Source organism: Mastigoproctus giganteus, chromosome 1 (genome assembly GCF_048544385.1).
Source record: "Mastigoproctus giganteus isolate SK-2022 chromosome 1, ASM4854438v1, whole genome shotgun sequence".
Taxonomy (NCBI): domain Eukaryota; kingdom Metazoa; phylum Arthropoda; class Arachnida; order Uropygi; family Thelyphonidae; genus Mastigoproctus; species Mastigoproctus giganteus.
In genome coordinates this window covers 174,822,279-174,839,323 of record NC_143575.1, presented here as the reverse complement: position 1 = coordinate 174,839,323, position 17,045 = coordinate 174,822,279, and the positions used below count along the sequence as shown (strand labels likewise).

The 17,045-nt window shown below is 35.4% G+C and overlaps 1 protein-coding gene across 1 annotated transcript in view; it reads right to left on the bottom strand.

The window, feature by feature from the left end:
* Positions 1-17,045, bottom strand: part of LOC150091278 (uncharacterized) — a 70,607-nt gene that overhangs the window by 47,564 nt on the left and 5,998 nt on the right. The window contains exons 2-3 of the mRNA XM_090389931.1: positions 13,717-13,903; positions 8,537-8,673 (exon numbers count right to left, since the gene is read on the bottom strand). Coding sequence (XP_090246057.1) covers positions 8,537-8,673; positions 13,717-13,903 — 324 coding nt within the window. The remainder of the gene's footprint in view (positions 1-8,536; positions 8,674-13,716; positions 13,904-17,045) is intronic.

The following is a 17,045-nucleotide window of genomic DNA, read 5'->3' as shown; positions in this document are numbered from 1 at the left end:
TATTTATTTATGTAAACACTAGAAGGAAGAGGATGAACTACATAGATCTAAAAGGCATCTACATAGATCTAAAAGGCATCTAAGTTGGGTGGGATCTATTCAATTATATTAAAGAATGCAGCAAAGTAGCTATAATGCAACCTGTAGCTATAATTATGAGAGAATCAGGGAAAGTCCCTATAGACTGGATATTGTAAATGTATCTCCAATTCACAAAGTGAAATTAAAGAGTGACATGTAAAGACCTGTTAGCCTGACGTCTGTTCCAGGGAAAATAATTGAGTTACTGGTAAAAGAAGTAATGCAGGACCATCTAGACAAGAATGCATTTATACTGTACTTGCATCATGGATTTGTTAAGAGGTGATCTTATGTGACCAACATGATTGTACACCATGACACAGTAACTGGATGCAAAAAATAACTGACATAATTTTGCTCCAGTTTCTGCTGCAGTTTTTTTTATATGCTGTTGCATATAAAAGACTGCTGTATAAACTGGAGCTGTGTGGCATTAAGGGCAAGTTACTGTTTTAGATAAAGATGAGTGAGTGAGTGAGTGAGTGAGAGGTTAATGGACAGACTGCTTTTTTTTTTTTTTGCACTAATGTTATTAGTTGAGTCCCCAAGGATTCAGTGCTGAGACCACTGTTGTGTTTAATATTTATTAATAATATCGGTGAAGGCACTTCAAACTTAATGTCTAAGTTTGCAGATGATACAAAGGTTGGCAGGGTGGCTAATTACAGTAATCAAGGTATGCCACTGCAACAAGTTCTAGAAAAATTAGGCAGGTTGTCTGAGAAGTGGCAACTGAAGTTTAACACTGACAAATGCAAAGATACTGCATATGGATAGCAGTAATCCCAGATTAATGTACCAAATGTGTTGTACTACACTCAAGGTAGTGGAGAATGAAAAAGACCTTGAGACTATTGTACAATCAGGTATAAAGTTCTCTGGGAAATGGAGACAGGCTGTAAAGACAGCTCATGGGATTTTGTCAATGATATACAGGAATTTTGCCAGCAGAGGTAAGGAGTGATTATCCCATAATATAAGGCCACATCTTGAGTATGCATACAGGGCTTGAAGTCTCATTTTAGGATGAATGTGGATCTATTGGAAGGTTTTGTTAAGTGAGAAGAACAAAAGGATGCTCTTACCAAGAAGGGCATCAGTTCTGCAAATTGTAGCATTAAGACTTTGAATGGATTGAGTAAGCTCAATGCTGGCAGAATTGTTCCTCTTGCTCAGGCTATATGCAAGGAGGCATAAATTCAAACTGATGAAGGATGGCTGCAGGATAGGCGTGTGTTAATTCACCTCCAGCCAGCTGGTAGCTGATTGTTGAAACACCCTTCATCTGGTGTTTTAGATATGTGTAGTATGAATAAATTCACAGAAGAACTAGAAAAACTGTTAGAGGAGATGGACAGGTAAAGTGTTTTCTTTCTTTTATTTTTTTTTTGGCTGATGCTATATAACATTACTTGCTTGCATTGTTTGTCACTACTAATACAAAATACTAAAACAGATTATAGGGTAAGGTCTTTAGGACTTTAAAGTACTAAAGGCATCTTATAATGAGACAAATGCCACACTTTTCTGCGTGGATTCTTAAAGACAAATGGCATCTTTACTGCAATACTGCAAGTGCTATATCATTTCCTTAATTTCCAGATTGTAAAATGTTGATTTTTTTTTATTTATTTATTATTATTTTTTTTCAGATAAAGATCACTTTATCAAAAAAAAAAAAAAGCTGTGTGGGATGTGCACTGTCCTAAAGAAAAATTCATGTCACCAAAGATTCAGATTTTCTTGACAAATGTGAATGCTATATCAAAAATACTCTACATCTGATCATCACCAACTAACCAGGTAACATCATAGGGCTGATGATATAGGAACCTTTCACAGGGTATGATCATAGAGATAAAGAGGTCATCCTAACTGTTAAAGGCAAATGACTAGGCTTTAATTTCAGGAAACAAGGAAAGGGGTTTAGACTGAATCAAAAGATGCCTTCCTTTAGTCAGCAGATTTCTAATTATTGCAATAAGTTACCATTATGGCCAGTTGAAGCTGACAACTTGAGTAAATTTAAAGGTCAGCTAGAGCAGTACCTAAGTAAGAAAGGAAGGATACACATAGGTAGTTTTATTTTATTTCATTATTATTCATTTATTTTATTTTTTGACTGGTGCAACAAAGGCCAGGTGCTCCCTTACATTATATGGCCAACACTAACATTAATAAACATTCCAAAACTTGAAGGCAAAATTACTTGGTTAGCAATTAGCTGTGCAGAAACAAATTCATAATGAATAAATCTTTTGATACTGAAAAAAAAAAAAATCAACATGATTTTGAGAGCAATGTAAGATAAGATGAAATGGTTCTAGATGAGACAAAAAAGGTGGGATATTTGTATGTGTAAACTTAAAAGGAGGTAAGTGCTTCAGAGGTAACCACCCATTATAGGTTATTGACAAAGTATATTTTTTTTACAGAAGGGTTTTTCTGTACCATAATGTTTTTTACACCAAAAAATCGTTATGTAATGGTTTGCCAGGTGGGTAAAGTGCCTACCTAGCAACTCAAAGGTCGTGTACATGCATAATTACCAAGTTTTGAGCACACAACACAACAGTTTGCTATCATGTTGTTCTGTAGCCTTGATAAAATGAGAAGTTCTCTACTATGTCTTTTATTTAAGCATTCACTTTTAAAACTATTTGCTCATACTAAAATTCTGTTAAATCCTGAGAGAAGATGGTAACAGGCATTATATAATGAAGTCTTGGTGGATGCTGAAATGGGAAGTTAAATATCCCAGTATTAGACATTCCACATATGCACCAGTTTGTGTAATGATAGGCTTAAGCAATTGTTAAGGATGTCACAGGTTGGAAAATTACTTCTAGGGTGCACAGATATCTAATATTAATTTATTTTTGGTTTGGATTTAATATCTTACATGTCACTATTTCAGTTTGAAGTGTGTTAGTTGGATTATAATTTTCTGGTGGATAATTTAATTCGGATTACAAGATTTTGGGCCGACCGGGCTAGCCAGGTGGGTAAAGTGCCTACCTAGCAACTCAAAGATCGTGTACATGCATAATTATCATATGTATGGCGCACTATGGTCATAGTTGCCGATGCATTAGCATTAGCAGAGGCATTTGATGCAAGAAAGCAAGCTTATGCAGCATCAGCCAAAAAAAAAATAAATAAATAAATAAAAAATAACCACTTCCAATTCACCCCTCTGTTCGTTCGAAATACCTGTCCAGCTGAGCCTTAAACTTATTTAGGCTATCAACTTCCACGACAAGGGATGGAAGTCTATTCCACCAACCAACCACCCGCTGGCTAAAGGCAAATTTCCTCACGTCTATCCTACATCTGTCTTTTCTCAATTTGAATTTATGCCCTCTCAGGTGATTATTCTGAGCAAGAGGAAGAATCCTATCAGCATTGAGCATGCTCAAACCATTCAAGGCTTTATACACCTCTATCAGATCACCTCACTGGTGCCTAGTCCCCAGACACTGTAATTTGCAAAACTTAAGACTTTCTTCGTAAGAGCACCCCTTTGTTCCATTCACTAATTTTGTTGCCCTTCTCTGTACTCGTTCCAGCATCTCTACATCCTTCTTGAAATGAGGCCTCCAGACCTGTATACAGTACTCTAGGTGTGGCCTGACCATTGCCTTATACAAGGGAATAATCACCTCCTTATCCCTGCTAGAAAAATTCCTATATATCATCGACAATACACCATGAGCTACTCTTGCAGCCCGTCTGCACTGCTCAGAAAACTTCATATCTGCCTGCACAACCACTCCCAAGTCCCTTTCATTCTCTACCACTGTCAGTGTAGTACCACAGAGTTGATACGTTGCTCTGGGGTTGCTGTTTCCCATATGTAGTACTTTACATTTGTCAATGTTAAACTTCATTTGCCACCTCTCAGCCCATCTGCTCAACCTTTCCAGATACTGTTGCAGTAGCATAGTGTCAGTAGTGTCCTTGACAACCCTCATATCATCTGCAAACTTGGACATTAAGCTTGATATACCATCATCAATATCATTTATAAATACAGAAAACAATAATGGACCCAATACTGAACCCTGAGGGACTCCACTAATAACATTAGTCCACGATGAGCAGTGTCCATTGATTACCACTCTCTGTCTTCTCCCCCTCAACCACCCCTTTATCCATAGCAGCAATTTGCCTCCAATGCCACACTGCTCCAATTTGTGCGGCAGTCTTCCATGTGCAACAGTATCAAAAGCCTTTCTAAGATACAAATATGATATCAAATGTGCCCAATAAATCCCAAAAAAACCCAAAGATCGCAGGTTCAAATCCCACCTCGGGCTTGGATCAGAGTAAAAAATGCAAAAAATTTTGGGAGGTGCATCATGGCCACAGAAGCTGATGCACCAACAACTAACAAAAAAAAAAAAAAAAAAAAAAAAAAAAAAAGATTTTGGTCAGCTATTATTCTACTGTTACTGGACTTTACATTCTGCACATCTGATCATGTAAGTGGAATCATTATTTTAATTTTTGTCTTCTTGCTATTTTGTTAGTATTAATGTTCAGCTAGCACAAATTGGTACAGCCAATACTAATGGGCCACTGATACGACAGGAAATTTCTGAACATTGCCATCATTATTGTCCTCAATACTGAAACATAAAATAGTAAACCTTTATAATTACACATCAGTGTAAAATATCAGTGATTAGATTTGCAGATTTATAGTTGACTTTTATTTGGAATCTGATTCCAATATGACTGATGCCGAGCAAAATACCTGGCAGTTGCTTGAGTGAATCTTGGAAACATTAAGAGTGAAAATTACAAAAATCTAGTTGAAAAGTTTATTGAAAGTAACAGGAAAAAGAGGATGCAAATCGCCAATCAAGCTCTATTACCTGCACTCTCACATGGATTTTTTTCAGACCAAATCTGGACAGATATTAACGAAGAACAAAGAAAGGTTTTCAGCCAGGATGTAGCCAATGGAGAAGAGGTACTAAGGAAGGAGGGATGATGTTGTTATTTATTTGTTATTTGGTTTTTAGGAGCATTAGCAACTAAGGCTATATTGCTCCGGGATATGCGGTGGTCATTCCCTGAATGACCTTTCCGCATCCTCCGTATTTGGTGGTGATGGGCTCGAACCCCGGTCTAATCAAGAAGCGTGTGCTACGCACTGCTGCTCCTTCCCACCTGGCTACGGAGGCGCCAGGAGGGATGAAGCTATGATGGGTGACTATACTTAATACAGTGAAACTTCTCCTAACGGACACCTCTCGTTGACGGACATCTCTCTACAATGGACATTTTCAAATTCCCCAACTCTCCTCCATTGGTTTTAACGTGTTTTCAGCTTCTGTCTAGCGGACATTCTCTGTAACGGACGCGGACAGGCAATCTGCACTTTTTCGTTTAGATTAGCACTTAATTTGATCTCCCCATAACGGACTGCGGGGGAGCTGACAGCCCTTTTTCTAGGAACCTTTCTTCCACGTATTGTCTCAATCGTGTGTTTATTTTCTATTTCCGATTCTCTGCATTTTATCAAGGTTTACGTCGCGGTTCTAAACCCTTTTTCAAGAATTTTAAGGCACGTGTAAAACTTCTGATGAATTCGGTGTGTGCAGGGGGGGGGGGGAATTTGGTCGGCCTTTCATCTTTTCAGTTTCAGTTTTCAGTTTTGTTCAGTGTCGTGTGAAGTGCACAATGTCTTCTCGTAAACATTTAACTTTAAAAGATAAAGTCGAACTCAATGCGTATGATCGGCAAAAAAAAAAAATAGTGTTCGCAATCTCGCTGCAAAATTCAAAATCGGGAAGACGCAGGTAAGCGACATCCTAAAGGAAAAAAATGAACTGCTCAAACAATTTTGGCAACACGGAAATGATCAGGTTCAAAAATCATTCCCGAAAACTGTTGGACTTCAAATTTGTCACGCACGTGCTAAAAAAATTCCCATTAATGGGCGTAAATGATACCCAAAAATGGGCGTAATTCCCATCTATGGGAGTAAATGAGTTCAAAGCTTCTGTGGGATGGCTAGACAAGTTCAAAACTCGGCATAAAATTTCTTGGAAAACCGTAAGTGGCGAAGGTGGATCTGTTGATACTGGGGTTGTAACAGAGTGGACCGTCAAATCGGAAGATTTATGTCGTGATTTTGAAGCTAAGGATATTTACAACTGTGACGAAACAGGGTTGTTTTTTTAAAGCTCTTCCTGAAAAAACAATGAGTCTAAAAAACGAAAAGTACCAGGGCAGAAAAATTTCTAAGGAACGCTTGACTGTACTATTGTGTACAAATATGCTGGGAGACTTTGAACAACCTCTTGTTATAGGAAACCCACAAAATCCTCGTTGTTTCAAGGGCATAAAGTTGAATCTTTTGGATGTTGACTGGAAGTCTAATAAAAAAGCGTGGATGACATGAGATATCAGGAGCGAATGGATAAGTCACTTTAACCAAAACGTGATTCGTCAAAACAGAAAAATTATTCTTTTCATGGATAATGCTGGATCTCACCCGCACATTGAATTGTCCAACATTCAAATCATTTTTCTGCCACCAAACACATCTGCAGAGTGTCAGCCCTTGGATCAAGGGATAATAAAAAAAATTTTAAACTTCACTACAGAAAACGTGTTTTAAGACATCTCATTGCAAACATGAACGATGTAACATGTGCGAGTGACCTTGCAAAGAAAATCAGCATCCTAGATGCAATTCAATGGATTTCCTTTTCAGTAAACGCAATTAGAAAACAAACTGTCGTGAAGTGTTTTGTAAAGTCTGGCTTCTCAAATGCAAAAACTGAAGTTGTGAACAGCAATGTGGAGCACCAAGAAGAGCAAGAACTTCAACATCTATTGATAATGTACGATACTTCAGTTACAAGTGACCCTGGCTACAAAGATATAGACTCAAACCTCACTACAGAAGATGGTGCTCTAGATATCAACGACATTATCATCGATATTTTTCAAGAAGTTCCTCATGAGGATGAAGAAATGGAAGGAGGTCATCCTGTCGAAGAACATATTAACGACGAACCACCGATGAAAATAGAAGAAGCGCTCATACAAATCAATCGTTTAAAAATGTTTTTCGTCGCTGAAGAAGATACTGAAGGGCTTTCGATGGTTTCTTCACTCCAAACAAATGTTGAAAACAAAATTATCAGCCGGAAGAAGGTGCAGAAGAAAATAAGTGATTACTGTATGTATTTTTCTTAAGATAAAGTCATAATATGCATAGCACAATTGTATGTATATTATTTACAAAAATATTGTGCAAAATCTGTATATAATTTAATTTAATTTTACATTAAACGTTTAACGATTTTTCTTTCTTTCTTTTTTTTTTCCCCCTCAGACTTCTTGTTAGCGGAAACTTCTCTCTAACGGACACATTTTCGTTCTGTCCGTTAAAGGGAAGTTTCACTGTATTTGGTTCAGGTATAATCACACTGACCACAAACCACAAAGGTGTTCAAAATGAACATTTTTAAGGAAATTTTTTCCAATTAACTCAAGGAAGTTTTCTACTTTTTAAATTTGCAATTTTTTAGCTTGTTGTTTATAACCTCCCTACTCTCTTGACTCTACACTCCCTGTGATTTTTTTTAATTTTTTTTTATTCTCTAAGTTGATGGGCTGGTATTCTGACTCAAACGAGGAAGTTCAAAAAGCCACAATGACCATTCTCAAAAACTCTTCAAGAAACTGCTTCTGGAAGTGCTTTTATGAGTGGGTTCATCAATAGCATAAGTATATACACTTCGAACAATATTTTGAAAAATAAAGAGAGAGAATTAGCAGACATTGACAGAGTTTACGATTAAGGTAGGTCCAGTCTGTAAATTAAATGATCAGCTTGTATATATGTATACATAATAAATGCACCCGTGCAAATTTTTTTTCCTTCCTTGTTTTTTTTTTCTGATAAGTCATATGTTGCATGTTATGAAGGTGTAAAATCAAACAGCTAGTGCAACAAGGTTGTTTATCCCTGCTCTAGTCAGTTAAGTGTAAATGCAGCAAACTGTTTAAACTGCAAAAATGGTAAAAGAAGCTCCAAATGTTTTACTCAAATGTAGAAGTTATATAAGAAATCAACTTGAAGCTATTAGTTTCAAGTAAGAAAATTAAATTCTAAAATAAGTTATATGTACTTGTTATCAATTTATTATAAAACCTATTTCTATATGAGTTATTCCAGTTATTATATTCCATTTATGGCTTAGTAATATTCATCATTAATTGTCAAAGCTAGGCATTATATGTCATGAAATTAATGCCCTTGAGCTGTTGCAAAAATATCAAATTTCATTATTTAAATTTGTATTAAAATTCAAACTCCTAATATACATTTATGCTACTAACATCACATTAAATAAATAAAAGAATGCAAAGTAGAAAACACATGCAAATACATAACTGAAGACATAACTATTCCTTATATTAACCTTACCTCTTGTGCCAAACAGCAGCCAATAAGATTACATATTCTTGCTTTCTGCCATGGCATAATACAACCATTATTTTTCCAAAGTTCACAAACAACTTCTAAACTTTGCTTGAAGGACCGTAACTTATAATATGATAGTGCTGAAACAAATACCAACAATTGATCAAGCATAGGAAAAATACACGTGAATTTTTTATTCTTCATACTATTTCTTTGCTTTGCAAGCTTCAAATTTTTTGTACCAACGTCATTACTCTGTAGAGAAAGGTTTGGAGATTTTGTTATCAACAGTGAACATTCTCCAGCTGACATGAAGAAAATAGTGGGATACAACATTGGACAAAAAATGTTTACTGTTAAGGAATACTACAGAAGTGGAAATTCAATTGTCAGCTCAAACAAAATATCAACAACAAATCAAACACTATTTTAGATGAAAGGAAAGGTCATGCAGGCTGATCATCATTGAGAACACCAAAGAGGATTGACAAAGCTTGGGAAATCTTGCTGTGAAGCCCAAGGAAGAGTTCACATAAACTTGCAGAAGAAATGATGATATCTTATGGAACAGTAAGGAAAATTTACTGAAGTGACTTATCTGAATATCATTACAAAATTCAGCTCAGCATGCCACTAACATCAAATGCAAGAGTTCGGTTTGCCATAGAATTCATACACTCTTAGAGCAAGGACCTTATACTATAACAAAAGTTTGGTTTTATGAAAAAGGGTATGCTCATTTCAATGGGTGTGATAAGCAAAAAAACTGCTAGGTGAATGGCAAAGGACTGGAGTGGCCTCCAATGTCACCTGATTTAAACCCATGTAATTTTTTTTTATCTCTGAAGTGATTTCAAAGAAGAAAGCAATTGAAGATTAAATTTAACTTGTGTCAGAGGAAACATTGGAGCACATTCTTTGCCACTTCACACTTTGACTGTGATGCATTATTATAAACATAGGGGACACACAATGAACTCACATATTAAATCAAAATTCAAATAAAGCATCACTTTAACTTTTGTTCACTGTCTCTATCATTAAGTAATATAAACAACAATCTAAAATTCTTACCCCCCCCTATTTTTAGCAATGAAAGAACCTCATTAAATTGTTCCTTACATATGTTATTTATTATAATGCTACAGACATTTGAGCAAATTTCAAATTCTTATTGCTATTCATTTTAATACAGTATACATTTATTCAACTTTTAATTTATTCAATCCTAGGAAGTGCCATGAATTCTTTAATGGCATTTTAGCACTCCAATTAAATACTTTCCTTCTTATATTGCTTTTTTTTTTAACCCTTAATGAGGCACAAAAATTTCTAATATATCAATGTGACCAATAAAGATTAAAGAGTAAGTGGTCCAATTACTTGAAGGAATGGAGAGAAAGAATGGTTCATTAAGGTAAAATGAATATATTTTACCCACTGTTTTTAACATTCCTTCTAATTTTCCCACCTGAAAAAAATCCATGGGGGGGGTTGTCTCTTAGATCCTGCAAATATCCAACTTCAAACTCACAGAATCAACTTTTGTTCTTCCTCATTTATCCCTTCAAATCCATTTTCTGATACAACCTTCCTTCACATGTATTTCCTCAAAATTACAATTACAGAAATTCAAGTCTAATATCAACAAGTATCTGCTGTCTTCTCAATCCTCAACCCAGAAATTAGTAAGTACTACAGGTTGTAAGGGAGCTTAGAGGGGAACAGGCATTCTGTGTGTTATCAGACATTCAGTCTAAAACAATGATAGATCCAATATCTTTCCATTTCAGAAGATTTAGAAGTCCGGTTGACCTGCCTCTATAAATCCCACTCATGCACACCTTCTCGATGGTAAGCCATGTTACGTCACTGAGGTGGCAACAAAGGTGTACAGTGGTTCTCTTCAACACGCCTGGTCAGCGTGAAGAGGAAAAGCTCAAACCCTCCAGCACATGACAGAATGACAAAACAAATGGCCCTCAGTCCTCAGCAACTTTCACTCCCCTCTCTTATGGCAGCAAGAGGATCCGAGTGGAAGCAGAGGGTGCTAAGAATCTCTGGGTATGACCAAGCTGCCATGCACAGGAATTGAACTTGGCCTGGTACAACATAAGATCACTCATCAGTGAAGATAGGATATTAGAGCTAGAAAAGGAATTAGAAAATGTGAATTGGAATATCATCAGTTTGGCTGAAACAAGAAGAAGAAATGAATCACTTATAAGTTTATCAAGTGGAAATCTGCTGTATACCAATGGAAACAGTGAAAGGAGTGAAGGTGGAGTTGGCTTTCTGGTCCATAAAGATATAAAAAACAACATTTTGGAATTCAAAAGTATATCACCAAGGGTGTCAAGACTATTACTCAGGGTTTCTAAGAGGTACAAGTTAAAGGTTATAATAAATTTATGCACCAACACCGAGCCATAATGATGAAGAGGCTGATGAAATGTACACCGAAATTGAGTCTTCTAGATGAGCAGAAAACCCACTACACTAAGGGGGAGTTCAATCCTAAGAGTGGAAATAAACAAAACAGCACAGAAAGAGGAACTACAGGAAATTTTGGAATTGGTGAAAGAAATGAAAGAGCTGAAAGACTTGTGGAATTTGCAGAATCTCGAGAAATGTCAGTAATGAACGGTTTCTTCAAGAAAGGGGTGAACAGCAAGTGGACATGGAAGAGCCCAAATGGATTAACAATTAAAGAAATAAGACTTCATCCTCACTAACAGAAGATATATCGTGAATGATGTTACCGTCCCAAACAAGGTAAATGTTGGAAGTGATCACAGAATGGTAAGATGCACATTGATGTAAGATGTAAGAAAAGAAAGAAAAAAAACTGACTTGAGTAAATAATCCGAAGGTCTTTCAGATAACAGAAGAGGAGAAAAAGCAGTATGTACTGGAAATTAAGAACAGGTTTGAGCTTCTGGAGACTGTTCAGGACCATGATATATCAACAAGGAATACTACAGCTTTCTGAAAGTGATAAAGTCCAAGAAACCTATGGGTAAAAATAAATCCAAAGAAAAAATTTGTCAAGAAACACTTGTCGTGATGAACTGAAGATGACAAATGAAGAGCAAGATAAACACTGACAAGGATAAAATTGATAAAATATGCAAAGCCATTAGAAAGAGACTCAGAGAGGACATAAGATTTAACACAAGGAAAATAGAACAAGCATTAAGGAAAAACAAGGACTTAAATCAGCAGCCATGAGCAGTAGTACAGAAAGACAAATGATACTGAAACTGAAGAACAATGATGTTGTACTTATAAATAGCAGAGAAGGCATAATTCAAATAGTAGAAGACTACTATGGAGAATTATACAAGGAGCAAGGGAATGATGCCAGCAGTAGGGAAGATGGATCACAAATTAGTAACACATACAACATACCCGATGTCCTTCCTGATGAGGTAGCACATGCGTTGAAGAAAATGAAGAATCAGAAAGCCCCGAGGAAGATGAAGTTACTCCACGATGATCAGATCTACGAATTTCACTCGATGCCATCATAAAGGGAGTAATTTTCAATCCATTTTTAAATTTTCGTGAATGTCCCAAATATATAGCTGGAAAAGAAAGTTCTTCTGCATGTATATCAAATATAAAACTTGTTGGAGATCATTTCTGACCCGGTGCTATACATAAATATTTATCTTCAGACCATAATAATGTTTGTTGTTGAATCAGCAAAAGTTCATCATCATCATTGTTGACAGGTTCAACAATGTCATCTGAATGTTCCTGTTCACTATCATCATTTGTCCCAAAGAAATCGTTCACTCACTTTTATGCCGTAGAATTTATCAAATACTGTAACCATATTTTCACTATTTTCTTCTGCACACATCCATGTAGATATGATGATTTATGTTCGAGTCTTTGTTTTATATATACATTAATGGCATAATCGTCATCTAATTATCTAGGTAATTGATGAATCATCTTATTTACGTTAACTGGTACATTTATTACTTATCCAATGATCCCATATTGTCCATATTCACAACATAAACGACGAATTTGCATAAAGAGTAATCGTGGTGATATCAAACGCTCAGTTACAACATCCAGTGGAGGCAAATGAGTAGGATATATAAATCCATTTGACATGGCCATAGTTGGCATCCATCCCTGTTTTAATGAAGTATGACATGTATTACATGTCATGAAAGTACTCCCTTCTTGTAAATGAAATTCATTTTGAAGTAATTCATATGAAGTTGTTGGAAATGGTTTCAAATCTAATTGAAACCATAAACAATCAGAAACATTACAACTAAATACAAATGGGTTTTTGTACACTAGTTTTTCAAACTCACTGTCAGCTCATGTAGACACTATAGGGATGTAATCAGGAATCTCATTATTAGCCATTTCTAATTTCGCTTTTTTTCCTGCACAATATTCCTTCATTTATTCTGCTGGAGTTTTAGATTCCTGATAAGTATCAGGCAGAGTAGAACTCTGTGGTTGAATTTCATTATTATTCAGAATAGTTTGAATTTCTAATTTCCTTTTCTTCAGGTCAAGATATTCCTTCATTATTTCAGCTTGAGTTTTTTTGGGTGCAGTTTGAGAACTCCCAGGCATAACGAAACACTCTTGTAAAACACTCTTGTTGAATTTCATCTGGATTCACATTTCTGTCCAACTTCACTTTCTTTCATGATATTCCTTCGAACGCTGGGCTGTAGATTTTGGCACAGTCACTCGCATATTAATCATTATGCTGATATAACGGTATAATGTAGCGCATCACTGCTCAATTGTACTTGTTGTGTCACTGCAACTTGTTGCATCACTGCACTTGTGTACAATTGAGTTTTCTTGGGCACATGCATTGTACTTGTTGCACCACTGCAGCAACAAGTACAACGCATGCGCATCGGGTTTTGTGACGATTTCTAGGTAATGTAGTGCTTTTTTTCCAAATAATGCCGGTAAAAACGATTTTAAGGTCAAAAATTTATAATTTGAGTGGAGAAAGAAAAGAAGAAAATGAATAAGAAATGGGACTAAGAGAGGAAAGGAATGAAAACAAAAAAAGACATTACAGAGTCTTAACATATGGTCACTGTGCACATTAAAAACAGTTTGCCTGAATTTCAAATTTAGAATTTATATAATTAAATAACTCTCATGAATGAAATAAATACAAATACCTTTAAGATATGCCACATATGGAAACCAAATTGAATTATCCAATGCTTCTAGAATCTTGATAGCAGAAGTAAAATTATTTACTGCAATATAGGCACAAGATTCAAATATTTTCAAAAGTGTATCACAAGATGGTCCAACTGATGATGAAAGAGAAAGAGGATACAACAAAACAAATCTATTTTCATTCTGGAAAAAACAAAAAAATAAATAAATAAATAAATAAAATAAAATAAAAAAAAAAAAAAAATATATATATATATATATATGGAAATGAAAAAAAAATAATAAGAAATGGAAAAAAGAGAAAGTAATTAAAAGCAGTCAAAGGCAGCAAATGTTAAACCTATGCAGAGCATGGACAATAAAGTAAGGGGAAAAAAATTGAAGGAGATAGTGAGTGATAGAAGGTAACCAAAAAAAAAAATGTACAATAAAAGATGAATAATTAAAAAATTAAGAATGTTGTCACACAACTTAAACAACCAGCTTCTCGTCAGGTGTCAACAGCCAGAATTGCAAGCAAAATAGCAACATGTCTTCATCACTGATGTAAACCACAGGTCAAAGGATTAAAAGCATAAACATAAATAAAAATGAGAATAAAATTTTGTTACCGAAATAAAAGAAAATTAAAATAAAATGTGTGAAGAAAAAAATTTTTTTACAGGGATTAAAAGGGGGGGGAAGGTTGAAAATAGCTTGTGAACTTTACAGTTGGCACTATGAAGGTGAGAAATTAAACTGGAATTAATAACAAATTTCTATAAACATAACTTATTAGTCTAATTCAAGTGAAGATAAACAGATTTGAAAACTAAAAATCAAGTAGCCATGAAAAAAAAAAAAGTAACTTACATTGTAGAGACATGTGAAGCAAAGGTAGAAACACAAATCTACACAGAACAAAACAAAACCAAAACTGAATAATAGATGCAATGAGATACAAATATAGTTATCTATACAGGGTGTCTCAAAAATGCACGGCATAACTTCAGGAATGAGTTCCTCATATGTAGACAATAAAAATATTTTTATATCAATATAGTTCCGGAAATGCTTGGTTTCTGAGTTTTGAAGGTCTGTCTATGACAATTAACTGTTCACATCACCTTATAGTAATTGTTCAAAATGTCCACCTTCTGCCTGAATATAGGCCTCACATCGACATCTCATGGACTCTTGAAGATGATGCCAAATTCCTGGCATGTTTCATATTGTCTCACAACCTGCCACAATTCGATTGTGGAGAGTTTCCACATCAGCTGCTGGAGTCGAATACACCAATGATTTAAATGGCCCCACAAGACGAAATCTAGTGGGTTTAAATCAGTGAGCATGGAGGCCAGGCAGTTGGCCCACCTCTACCTATCCACCGACCAGGAAACCTTAGATTCAGGTAATTGCGGGCTAGGTGGCTGAAATGTGCGGGAGCACCATCGTGCATGTAGTGTGCTTGTTGACGAATGATCAGTGGCATGTCGTCCAAGAAATCAGGCAGTTTGTTTGGAAGTAACTTATCCCAAATAACTTATCACTAAAAACACCCGCCCAGATGTTGAGGCTGAATCGCTGTTGGTGATGTGATGGAAGAATTGCATGTGGGTTTTCCTCAGCCCATACATTCTGATTGTGAAAGTTTTGGATTCCATCTCATGTGAACTGTGCTTCATCTGTGAATATCACTAAGGCAAGAAAGTGAGGGGTTGTACCACACTGCTGCAAGAACCACTGGCAGTACTTTACTCGCGCAGGGTAATCTGCTGGTGACAAGGCCTGTACCTGTTGCAGATGGTAAGGATACAGTTGGTGTTCTAGCAACACTCTCCAAATATTCGAACGTTGAACAGCCAGTTGAATTGCTATTCTGCATGTGCTGATTCCAGGAGTGGCATGAAAAATATGCAAAATCTCCTCTACTTCAGGAGTCATAGATCTTGGTCGTCCTCTGTGGGTAGCATAAGGTGTAAAGGTCCCATGTTCACAAAGGCGGCGATGGATCCCTTCAAATGTTTTCCTGTCTGGACATCTTCATTCTGGGAACCTTTCATGGTACAAACGATGAGTCTCCAGAGCACTGCCATCTGCCAAACTGTACGTAAAGTGCATATCCGCTTGCTCCTGATTTGAGTACATGGTCGGAATGGAAAACCACCAGATTCTGTCAGTACCTTGTCATCAAGGTGATGAAAAAAATCACCTGCGGGAGATAAGACATTCCGCTTAATAACTCGGGAACCAAGCATTTCCGGAACTATGTTGATATAAAATATTTTTATTGTCTACATATGAGGAACTCATTCCTGAAGTTATGCTGTGTATTTTTGAGACACCCTGTATACATAATGTACAAGCTTAGAGTAAAAACTGTGAAATAAGGTGATAAAGTGAGATATAAACAGATATAACGAGGGACAGAGTAGCACAAACTGTGGAAGTATTATTTATCTGAAAAATTTTCAGATAAATAATCTAGGCTTGTACATTATATATATATATATATATATATATAGCACCTATTTAATAGTTTATTACATTTAGTATGATATCTCCATGCAATGAATGCATTTTTTTAGATTCTATTTATTTCTGGCTTTGACAAAATTTTTATGACTAGATGCCACTGTTGTATAACTTTATATTTGTATCTCATTGCCACATGTTATTCAGTTTTGGTTTTGTTTTGTCCTGTGTAGCCACCTTCTCCTCAAGTGTCTCTACAGTGTAAGTTATTTTTTCCATGGTTACTTGCTTTTTACTATGTTTACAAATCTGTTTATCTTTACTTGGATTAGACTAATAAGTTGTTTCTAGAAATTTCTGTTATTGATTCCAGTTTTTAATTTCTCAACTTCATAGTGTCAACTATAAAGTTCACAAGCCATTTTCAAAAAAAAAAACTTTTAATCCTTGTAAAAAAATTTATTTTATTCACAAATTTTATTTTTATTTTCATTTTCTTTTATTTTGCTAACAAAATTTTTGTTCTCATTTTTATTTATGTTTATACTTTTTACCTTGTGGTTTACATCAGAAATTAAGACACATGTTGCTATCTTTTTTTTTTAAGTTGCATGGCAACATCCTTATTTTGTCAATTTTGTAATTATTTATCTCTTATTATACATATTTTTTGTTATCTTCTATTCCCCTTCTATCACTCTATGTCCATCACTTTATATATATAATATTATATATATTATATAATATATATAAATATATACACACACATATTTGAATAATGAAACATAGTTGAAAAAGGTAATAAAAGAAAATAAAAGATTAATGCAAACATCAGAGGCAAGCAAAACGCTTATTCCTCTACGTGATT